This window comes from Miscanthus floridulus, unplaced genomic scaffold (assembly GCF_019320115.1).
Source record: "Miscanthus floridulus cultivar M001 unplaced genomic scaffold, ASM1932011v1 os_2412_1_2, whole genome shotgun sequence".
NCBI lineage: Eukaryota > Viridiplantae > Streptophyta > Magnoliopsida > Poales > Poaceae > Miscanthus > Miscanthus floridulus.
In genome coordinates this window covers 143355-154778 of record NW_027098287.1, presented here as the reverse complement: position 1 = coordinate 154778, position 11424 = coordinate 143355, and the positions used below count along the sequence as shown (strand labels likewise).

Sequence of the window (11424 nt, the reverse complement as noted above, 5' to 3'; positions counted from 1 at the left end):
GAGTGGCTAATCCTTTGAAAATGATTGTGAAAATGCTAACACACATACACATGGTGGTGTACACTTAGTGGTGTTGGCACATTTATAAAGGAGATGAAGTTAGAGGTGATGTGGATCAACTCGGCGATGGAACAGAGGTGAGAATGGTTCGGAACTCCACTGGTGGAGTGTCCGCCCGTAGAGTGTGGACAGTCCGACGGTACCACCAGCACCCTGTTCCAAAAAGATAGGGTCTCACAGAGTGGACTAGACACTGGTCATGTAGTGACCGGACGCTGGGTTCCAGCGTCCGGTCAGAAGTGGCAGTCAGTGGGCAGGCGTCGGTCTTCGACCAAACGCTGGCGTTGGAAGTGACCGGACACTGACAGGGTGCACCTAGTCAAGGTGACGTGTGATGACATAGGTAGAGCAATGTTGCTGGAGGTGACCGGACGCTGGTGCTGCATCTGATCGCGATAGACCGGACGCGTCCGGTCATGTCTGGTACCTTACTAGAAATGACCGGACGCTGGGGTTGCTGCATCCGGTCAGTTTAAGCTAGAGCGTCCAGTCATCAGATGACCGTTGAGATCGGATGAACAACGTTTGAAGAAGGGGACACGTGGCGTGTATCGCACGACCAGACGCTGAGGTCCAGCGTCCGGTCGATCGGACCAGAGCGTCCGGTCATCCTAACTTTTGCCCAGTAAAGGGGTAACGGCTCTATTTGTTCATGGGGTTATAAATAGAAGTCATGGTTAGCCTTGGGCTAGCAGCTGAGCACACTAGAGCCTTGGTGGCTTGTGTAGTAGTGCTTGGGAGCCCTCCATCTCACATATACTTGATAGTGATCATTCAATTATGTGAGAGAGTGATTCTAGTGTGATTGCATCGTGAGGTTGTATCGAGTAGCATTAGGTGATCGAGTTGCAAGCTGACGGTGCTTGTTACTCTTGGAGGTTGCCACATCCTAGATGGCTTGGTGGTGGTCTCCGTTGAAGCCCGCAAGAAGCTTGTGTAGTGCTCCAGGAGAAGAGCTTTGTGAGGGGCATTGTGCTCGCCCCGCGGGAGCCACGAAGAGCAACTCTAGTTGAGCGTGTCATTGAGCTACCCTCACTTTCAGGGTAGGTTCTTGCGGTGCCCGTTGTGTGGACTTGGCGGGTGATGTCAATTAGCCGCCGAACCACCAAGTGAGCGGTCGACACAACGGGGACTAGCGTGTTGGCAAACATGTGAACCTCGGGCGAAAAATCACCGTGTCAACCTTGTTCTTCCCGTTGGTTTGCATCCTCATTACATAAGCTTATAATTACTTTTACATACATTAGTGCTTGTATAGTTGCTCTTATAATTAGTTAGCTTGTGTAGCTTACTAGTTACCTTCTTGCTTGTGTAGCAAGAAGTAGCTCCCTTGCGTGGCTAATTTGGTTTGTGTAACCTTGTTAGTCATATTACTTAGTTTGTGTAGCTAAGTAATTGCGCTCTCTAATTTAGCATTGGTTGCCTTGTTATTGAGCATTGCTAGTGAGCTTAGGTGGCTTTGTATTTTTGCTTACTAGCTTGTGTAGGAGCTCCCTTGTTGCTTAAAGTACTAGTGGCATAGGTTTTGTATGACCTTGCTCCTAGAATTGGTTTGGTGAGCTCTAGCTAGCCCAGCACCTTTGTTGCTTAATTAGTATCTTTGTAAGGTGCTAGAGAACATAGATAGAGGGGTATCGTCTTGGCTAGACCGATAGTTCTAATTCTGCACTTGTTTCGGTTAGCCGACGCCATTAATTTTAGAAAGGACTATTCACCCCCTCTAGTCTGCCATATCAACCCTACACTCGCCCAGGCAAAGTGTGGGAGGGCTTCATCGTCTGCGATGATTCTTTGGTTCATGTTGCGGGCCATGGCGCGTGTGCGCCCACCATCTCCGTGGCGCTTGATCTCTCGATCGAGCTCCATGTGTTCCTGCTCGAGCTGGAGACGTGCTTCCTCGAGCTCTAGGTGTTGGGCCTTCAGCTGCTCCACCCACAGGTGGGGTGGGGCCCCTGTCTCCTCCTTGACCTTGTTGTTGAGGTCATTCGTCGGGGTAGCCTCCTCTTCATGGATGCTTTCGACGTATCCTTCGGGGGTACCTGCCATGAAACACTCACGAGAGGGGTGATGACTCCCTCTGCTAGAGTTAGAGCCGGAGGGCAACCTCGGTTCTCCCATGAGGAGATCATGGAAAGACTCCACGACGTATTTGGTCATCCCCACGAACTCATTGTTCATGAGGGACGAAGACGTGCGTCGTGCCACAAGGTGGCCATCGGTCTTCGCGGTGTTGTGGAGACCGAACGGGAGCGCTGTCGGGGCGCTCTAGATGAGGTATTATGGAGAGAGTGGCTCCCCTCTAGCAAGCTGCGCCACAACATTGGCGAACGAGAAGGTGAGGTAACGCAGGTCTTCCTAGGACGGTCGGGGTCCCAGGAAGGCACTGAGCTGGCGCTCCAACCTCCTGTAGTCAAAGTTGAAGAGCTGGTTGCTCCTAGGGGCACGGGCCTTTGGTGCGTGTAGTGAAGAGGCCGGGCCTCCTAGGAGCCATCGCCAACTCTCCCTCTGTCGTGACGATGAAGTCTAGGTCCCCGAAGCGCACGTTTACGTTGAGGACCCAGCTGACATTGCGATTAGCCATCCGAGGCCTGGTGTGGATGTCGAGACACGTAAAAGGCCCCTACCTGGCATGCCAACTGTCGGTGTTTTGAGTTACCATCAATAAGTAAATTTCTAATATTGTGCGTCTGTCTCGGATGGTGTGCTAAGAGGATACGAGGTTTATACTGGTTCGGGCAGAATGTCCCTATGTCTAATTCATTGCTGCTGCTCATGTTACTAACACTAAAAGTTTGTAGTAGGGGTTACAAACGGTCGAGAGAGAGACAGGTCCCAAGTCTCTGGTGAGAGGAACAAATGGGTGCCAAGAGCTCGGTCGCCTCTCGGCTATGTGTTGTGATGCATTTGAGTCGAGACGAGTCGAGTTGAGTCGAGTCTGATCGTTGGTTCGATGCCCCTATGGGACGTCCTGCTTTTCCTTTTATAGGCCAAGGGAAAGCACAGGTTATAGTGGATGAAGAGAAGAGAACGAGAGGAAGAAGTCCTTTAGGATCGCCGAGTCCTTCTTCTCCTATATGCGGGTCCCATTGATCCTATAGACGTCAATAGGGACAGTTTCCCATCGTGGCCTTGTCCGTTATTGGCGTCATGTGCAGGCGTCTTCTATCGGTCATGGCGCTCCACTCCGTCCTAGCGAACGTCGTGGTGAACTGACGCACCCATTAGTGTTCGTACGGGGGTTAGGCAGAGCAGTACTGGTATGCCCGATGCTGTCCATGACGTGAACCCCCAGATATGTCCCGTCGCGGCCATAGGTTACATCGAGGCATGCCAGTTTCTTCCCTGGCGTCATAGCTTTGACCCAGGCCTATATGTTTGGACCTGGAGTGGTCGGCGACAATATGGGTCTCCGTCGGTCGAGACGGGGCCTCCGGCCTTAGGGTCGGGCGAGGCAGAGTTCCTTCCCTGAGGCGGGGCAAGGCGGAGTGCAAACCCACGGCTCGGGCAAGGTGGAGCCCAAACCCAAGGGTCGGACGAGGCGGAGCCCACGGCCTTGGTGTCGGGCGAGGCAGAGCACGAACCCAGGGGTCAGGTGAGGCAGAGCATAGATCCAAGGGTCGAGCGAGGCGGAGCCTGCCTCTAGAGGTCGGACGAGGCAGAGCCCGCAGCCTCAGTGTTGGGCGAGGCGGAGCCAACCCTCAGGGATTGGATGAGGCGGAGCTCACAGCCTTGGTGTCGGGCGAGGCGAAGCGCAGACCCAGTGGTCGGGCGAGGCAGAGTCCGCCCCTAGAGGTCTAACGAGACGGAGCCTATGACCTCGGTGTCAGGCGAGGCGGAGCCTGCAGCCTTGGTGTCGGGCGAGGCGGAGCGTAGACCCAAGGGTCGGGCGAGGCGGAGTCCGCCCCTAGAGGTCGGACGAGGCGGAGCCCGCCCCTAGAGGTCGGTCGAGGCAGAGCCAACCCTCAGAGGTCGGACGAGGCGGAGCCCACGACCTCGGTGTCGGACAAGGCGGAGCTTACGCACCGGGGGTCGGTCGAAGCTGTAGTTGTGCCCTTAATCGTGAGGATGAACTATCGTCGACGACCATTAGTCACTCCTCTTTGGGTACCCTAGTATTGGTCCCCGATAATTTTGTTCGTTAATTTATTGTAAGAGAAAACAATGTACCATGACTGATAAGTCAGGCTAGTAAGTTACACCCTCATTAAATCAGAATATATTCGATCTCTCGTCATTTCGTGGGTTGTGGCAAAAAAGGGTACTACGGCCCTGTTTAGTTCTTTAGACGCTCTTAAAATTCATGTCACATCGAATGTTTGGACACATACATGGAGTATTAAATATAGACTAATTACGAAACTAATTGCACAACTTGCGACTAATTTACGAGACGAATCTTTTAAACCTAATTAGCCCATGATTTGACAACGTGGATGCTACAGTAAACATGTGCTAATGACGGATTAATTAGGCTTAAAAATCGTCTCGCAAATTAGCCTCCATCTATATAATTGGTTTTGTAATTAATCTATATTTAATGCTCTTTATTAATATCTAAATATTTAATGTGACATAAATTTTAGGAGCGACTAAAGAACCAAACACCTCTACGTGAAAAATGAGCCAATGTTCCTGAAGCTTGCTTGCACGGCTGCATGACAAACAAGCCCATGGTCTTTGGTTGTCTCCGGCAACACATTTGGATCGACTTGTCGAGACGCTTTTAAGATGTTTAATTAAATAATAGGGTATCCAAACTAGAAGCTTATCGAGCACTTAAAAAATACTTCATATGTTTCAAAATATAAGTCGCTTTGATTTTTTAATACATCCGTTTTATTTATGCATTTAGATATAATATATATGTCTAGATACATAGCAAATCATATATATAAAAAAAAGATTAAAACGACTTATAATTTGAAACGGAGAGAGTACAACGCAAAATGTGTTAAGCCCAAAGCAAAAAGGAATGGAGATTTTATTTCCCACTGTTTGCTATTTCTCGTCTTCTTTTCTCTGCACACGTTTGCTCACTCTGAGCCAAGCTCGGTACTCTAGAAGTTCCTTTGCACAGGTTACGGCTCCAAACACCGCTCCGTCGACCTGAGCTCCCATCCACCATTGAGCTCTTCGTACGGAAATCCCCCCACCATTTGAGTGCTCCTTTAGTTGGCGGCACTTTGTGAGATCAACACTGATCTCCGCAGCAAGCACCATTATGAAAACTCGGCATCAATTTCCTCGGCAAACACCACACCCTCCCTCTTTGGGAGTGGCCGCGAGCTAGCGCCTCCTCTACTGCCGAATCTATCACTACCCTTGAGCTTCCCTCCGCCCGCGAGTCGTCAGATTTGGCAGAGATGAGCACGACGATAAGCTCCTGCAATGGTAAGTAATTGCTTTCCCCTTTCTCCTCAATAGATATATTGGGTTAACATCTGCTCTATGATCCAAATTATAGTTGTTTTTTGCTTTTCCAAATACATATTTTTACTATATCTAGATATATAACAAAGCTATGCGAGAAAACTAGAATGACTTATAAACCGAGAGAGTAGAAAAAAACCCTCAGAAAAGCGAGAGAGTACCTATAAGCTCCTCCAGTAAGCTGCTTCCATTGGGAACCAGGAGAAGATGAAATCTCGGGTGGCATCCTACTGATCCTCTGTTTTCCAAGAACCTCAGGGACCAAAATGCAAGATGTGAGTCCTCGGGAAACATTTTTATCCATGGGCGTCGTCGCGTCGAACAACAGAATACCAACTACAAGCCAAACCAAAACAGCCTTCCGCCGGATTGAAAACTACCCGATGCTACCAGCGCTACTAATAATCCAGCGTTTCCCACCGTAGGAATCTCTGATTAGCGCCTCAATTGACGACCCGTGTCTTGTTGCACAATTATATAAGCCACCATTTGAGAAGATAGGGGAGGTGGAGCAGCCAAGAACGCAAGGAGGGGAAGGGAAGGGAGAGAGGAAAAGATTAGGAAGGGGAGGGGGATAAACTGAGGGGAAGCCAAGAACCCCAGGAGGAATCAATCAGCAGGATTGCACCCCCGACTTCCTGGCCGATTTTTTCTAGCGATCGGATCGAAGCAGTCCCATCGCTGAAGACCCGATTCCGTTCGGTGGCCATGCGGTCGATTTCTCTGTTTGGTCTGTCAGGTAGGCTGGCGTGTGGCGTCTTGATCTATATATCCAAGTATTTTTTGTTTGGATTTCTGCAATTTCTCTAGTCGTGTTGGGCTCTGTTCAGTTATTTGTGGTTTTGTGGTAATAACTTGCTTTTGCTTGTCCCGATCGATAATATAAAGATCATATAAAGCTGTTCTTTGTGTTCGCCCAAAATCGGTGCTTCCTTTCTTGCGCTTACAGCTGCTGTGAAGTCCCTCCAATCGAACTGGGGTTCGCCAGTCCGAATGTGATTTTTGGTTCATCTTCAATTTTGTTTGTTTCCAGAGTACTCACATATTTATGCGGTGAACCTCTACTGTCTTGATTTATGTGCAATGTGCGGTAGTAATAGTTTGTATTTCATGATAGGGTTGCTCACCTACTATTTATGAGGCAGCAATAGAAGTTCTACAAGCTGACAGTTTCCTTTTATGAACTGAATGAAGTAATACTAGCTCATGCTATTAATGAGCTCAGCTGTATGGTGAAGTATGTAATTCTTCGATTTGCTTTCTGCAGGACTGTGATGGGCATGCTTCATCCCAGGTTTCTGGTTGCTTGCTCAGGGTCCAAGTTGTGCTTCATCTCCAGTTGCTGCAGTAGCAGCGCAAAGATGATGATATGCTTTCTTCAGAGGCGTGTGGAGTGTAGTTCTACCCTTCCTATATTGATTGAGTTCAGTAGATTCTGACGGACACGAAAAGGACTTAATAACTACATTTTAGGTGCTAATCCAAACTAGGTTGTGATGGGTTTACCCCAACCTTCGACAGTCAAGGATGATGCGCCAACAGCATTGCACACCTCTACTTCTTGTCCTCCACATTTTGGAGGAGTTAGTGCCTGCGATTTGGATGGGCTTCCTGCGGGAAGGTCTAGCAGCAGGGTGCTTTCGTACCCATTGATAGGTGATTTTAATAGAAAGACCACATTAGATGGTTCGGATGAATCAAATGGGTGTTCTAATGACAATCATGAATTTGAACATGCAGACCTCCGTGGACTAAATATTGATTCAAGGGATGGAAATTCTAGATCTTTTCCTAAATTGGTGCCTTCTGTCCACATGCCGGCAAGAAGGGTTGTGGGCTTTGATTCTGGTTGTGGAGGTTCTGATGGAACAGAAACGAATATGGTCGATTCATCTTTGGTCAACAGTAATTGCCATTTGCCATTTGATCAGCATGAACTCCAGGCAAGGAAAAGACTGCTCTCTCCATTGAAAAATGTGCTCCCTAAACAGTTCAATGGTGATGTGCTCAATCTTTCTTCTGGTGATTCTAGATTTAGGCATTCTGATTCAGCCGATAAACTATACAGTACTGGCTCCCATGATAATAAAAAAGCCAACACAGGATGCCTCAATTCTTTTGAAACACGGGATACTCCAACCTCTAGGTGCTCCAGCTGGAGCCCAGAATGGGATGTTACTAGGAGCAATTCTAATTCATTCACTGATGGTCCTTTACTTGGGAGCAAGGATTCTGTATCCTATTATGATCATCTAGCAGCTAGTGCAAAATTAGCACACTCTCCGCTTTCTCTGTCTCCTCTCAGCCCTAAATATATGAACAAAATTAAGGTGTCAGGATCTCAAAGATCTATAATGAAAGATCTTGAGAATGACTTCCTAGATTTAAAGGAAACTGGAGGTTCTGACGGAGCTAGGATGGATGTATCAAAAGGAACTAACTTGTTACATGATGAACTTGAAGTTATGCCACCTAAATGGAGTTCATTGAGAAGATACAGAAATTGGGGCCCTGAATCTTCCCCTACATCTCCCCGACCTACATCTCCTCGAATTGGTTATGGTCGGAGTTTGTCTTTGCATGTAAGGAGGTCACTCGTTGGCTCCTTTGAGGAGTCCCTTTTATCTGGTCGATACTCGTATGGAAAAGACAGTCAGGTCTCTAATTTCTTGTCTACTTACTAAAATGTACAGGGCCCTTGATTGTTGAATTTGATTCCATTTCCTCTCTGAATGCAGACAATTGATGGTTTCTTAGCTGTTTTAAATGTCACTGGTGGTAGTTTCTTCCCTACAACTCAGAAACTTCCATTCTCAGTAACAAGCATCGATGAGGATAGCTCCTTATTGTACTATTCTTCTATTGATCTTGCCGGGAGGTTGCCTTCGAATAACAGCAAAAGCCCGAAGATCCAAAGAAGCTACCGTAACAATGATTCACGATCAGCAAAGAGTCGTTTACGCATCCCTGTTAAGGGTCGCATACAACTGGTACTAAACTGTTTCGGATCCCTAACATTAATATCGTTCTGACCTTTGACCAGTTCAGTTTTGGTGAAATCGTTGTTCTTTATTGTGCACTGGTTTATGCTTTTTTCCTCTATTTGAACTCGTTCATAATCAAATATCTGTACAAGTTACCTGGATTGACAAGGCCTGTTGACATCAGAAATTCCTTGACGATGGAGTTGTTTGCATTTGCTTTGATAGAATTGTTAACAGCTGAGATAAAGCACAATTAAAACCACCCTTGCTGCATGAAATTTATACAGACAAGACCGCTGAGTTCTTGCATAATACTGAACATTTCTTTCTTTCTTTCTTTCTTTCTTTAATTCTTTCTTTCTTTCTTTCTTTCTCAAAAGCGTCATTTAGTTTTCTTTGTACCTTACTGCATTACACAAATGACATTTTAATTTCATCCCTTCCATTCTTTGCAACTTCACTTCGAATAATTTTGTTCATGTTTGAACATATGATCTTTTACATATATCTGCCTACCACTGGGATCTCTAGGCAACTTGGACAAATGATTCTTTGTTGTTTTTTGTTGTGGGAGAGTTCCTCACAGCAGTCCATAAAGGCGAAGATTTACATGATCTGATTTACACTTTCGCATCTGCCCATATTTTGGAGTTGTATACTGTGTCTCTGTACAATTGAAATAAAAAAAATGACTTTGACAGGTGGTGAGCAACCCAGAGAAGACTCCACTTCATACTTTCTTCTGCAACTATGAATTGAGTGACATGCCTTCTGGAACCAAGGTACAAGAATTACTAATATTTTTCATTTTTCATTATGTTTTATGACCTTAGACTAATATTTTTTATTGCATACTAAAAAGAACTGAATGTTCACCGAATGATCACCTGTTTACCTAATTTCCTGCTGACCCATATGTGAAATATGTAGGTACATCCTTTTTTTACTGGCTGAGCAAATTTCATTTATTGGGTTGTTTACTAGCCTCAACCCGTTTTGTATGGGCTTTAGTCTGGTGTTTATCATGTGTATAAGAGATTTGTATATGTTACAAAGTATTACACTATATTAGATCTGCCAAGTGATTTTCCCTTAACTAAGTACTTGAAAAATAAGCCAATTTGGAATTTGGCAGTGCAGATAATCTATTGTTTACTGCGTAGCTGAAAGTATTTGAGAGTTTTTAAGGCCTGGAATGGACATGCTTTGACTTTCTCAGAGGGATCAAATGCTAGATTTTTCGACAGCTGCTTTATAAATCACAATGACTAGTTTTTGTTTTTGTTCCTATCATCCAGTTCTCATCTTGTTTCCCTTGTTGTGTAACGAGACAGACTTTCATGCGGCAAAAGGTCACACTCTCCCCCCCTGTCTTACACTCTAATCCAGTGGAAGAAGGAAGCAAGACTTGCAATGTTAATGTTGGGCCCAAGTCTTCTCAGTCAGTTTCATGTGGAAGTGAACCTATTGAACGGAGAACTCTATGTTCTGAATGTAATCAGCTGATGGCCTAATACCAAATAATGGTCGAATCCAAACTGTTGGCTTTGAGCCAGTGCTAATTTTTCTGTGTCTTTGTAGGCTGTGGCGGTGGACAGAACTGCAACTCAAATGACGAATCAGAAAAAGGAGATCCAAAAACAAGATGTCGATCATTGGATAGTGATTCTAATGAATCAAATAAGTCTAGTTCTCGTGGAAATAAGAAAGACCATTCTGATTCTGATGGTTGCTGCTGTCAAATGAATAAGTTTGGCATAGGAGAAGAGCAATCATGCTGCTCACCTTCTAAGATCAACGATAGTTCAGGTGGAGCTGTGCTTCGATATGCTTTGCACCTTCGATTTCTGTGCCCCTCCAAGAAATCCTCGAAATCAATGCTTCGGTGCAAATCTGATCCATCATCGGCACCATATAGCAACAATACAGTACCCGAGGAAGAGCGGAGGTTCTATCTCTACAATGATCTTAGAGTTGTATTTCCTCAAAGGCACTCAGATGCAGATGAAGGCGAGGTACACAAAACTTTCGATGTTGTTGAAGCTTTTACCTTCACATTTGTTCCTTCTATCATCAGTCAGAAATCGGGTCAGTTTACTTTAGGTGGTTGGACAAAATGCACATGTGCTTAATATGATATTGTGTTATTTACTGTGGCCTATAGTTGACGTTAGACCAGCTTTTTGGTCTTCCTTACAATCATTTCGAAACGATTATTCAAGCTTGCTTTAATTGCCTCTCCGTGGCAATCGGACTATTCCTTGATTGTTTCTTGTTCTGTTAAATCCGTAGAATTTAATGTGACAGGTTTCATCTTTGTTGCAGCTGCGAGTGGAGCATGACTTCCCCGCCGATCCCAAGTACTTTGACATGAGCAACTGATGGTCACTATGCTCCCATCCCATCTCATGTATAGCTTGCGCTGCTGCGCACAAAAAGAATGTGTAAATATTTTAGGGAGAATTACGTATTTGTCACTGAAACAAATCAGTTTTCCACATTTGGCATTAAAAAATTTGAACTTTCTTATTTGACATCAAAATTCCCTTCCCTAGATAGCATTGCCGTCCATTTGGGCTAGTAACGACGTCAAGTGGTCGGTAAAATGACATGAATATCCTTCTTTGTAGCAGAAATATATGATGCCAAATAGAAAAATAATAGATGAACAGGTTGTCAAACAAGAAATTATAAATATTATAAATATATTGTGAACTAAAACATGGGATTTTTATAATCGAAGCCTGCAAATAAATAAATAATAAAATTTAAATTCTAAGGCAAGAGGAGGTTCTGCTGGGGTAGGCTTAGCACGGGAGGGATTTGTCCTATCTAGTTAGCTGGGTTAGAAATTGTTTGATACAGTTTAGTGACGTGGCGCACTACCATTGGTTGTTGTGACATGGATGGCCAGGTGCCTTCGGTCGTTCGTGACTGAGCCGTAGAGACC

At 45.5% G+C, this 11424-nt stretch overlaps 1 protein-coding gene across 5 annotated transcripts; it reads left to right on the top strand.

Moving 5' to 3' along the window:
* The first annotated feature begins 5822 nt into the window (after positions 1–5822).
* On the top strand, positions 5823–11067 carry LOC136534931 (uncharacterized). Of its 5 annotated transcripts, none has more exons than XM_066527285.1 (8): positions 5823–6229; positions 6758–6874; positions 6964–8147; positions 8229–8480; positions 9176–9256; positions 9809–9968; positions 10056–10489; positions 10800–11067. In XM_066527285.1, exons 3-8 carry the CDS (start codon positions 6987–6989, stop codon positions 10854–10856), a joined length of 2145 nt encoding a protein of 714 aa, XP_066383382.1. In that variant the 5' UTR covers positions 5823–6229; positions 6758–6874; positions 6964–6986; the 3' UTR covers positions 10857–11067. The 5 variants fall into 5 exon arrangements, with proteins under 5 accessions (XP_066383382.1, XP_066383384.1, XP_066383380.1 ...); XM_066527287.1 differs by having other exon boundaries at positions 6758–7146; positions 7231–8147; positions 10800–11064; XM_066527283.1 differs by having other exon boundaries at positions 6758–8147; positions 10800–11066.
* The last annotated feature ends 357 nt before the right edge of the window (positions 11068–11424 follow it).

Bases quoted from the DNA above. Each gene is read 5' to 3' on its own strand.
- LOC136534931 (XM_066527285.1), top strand. From the start codon at position 6,987: ATGGGTTTACCCCAACCTTCGACAGTCAAGGATGATGCGCCAACAGCA. The intron at 8,148-8,228 runs GTCTCTAATTTC...CTCTGAATGCAG, and splicing joins CGTATGGAAAAGACAGTCAG to ACAATTGATGGTTTCTTAGC. The intron at 9,969-10,055 runs GTAATCAGCTGA...GTGTCTTTGTAG, and splicing joins GAGAACTCTATGTTCTGAAT to GCTGTGGCGGTGGACAGAAC.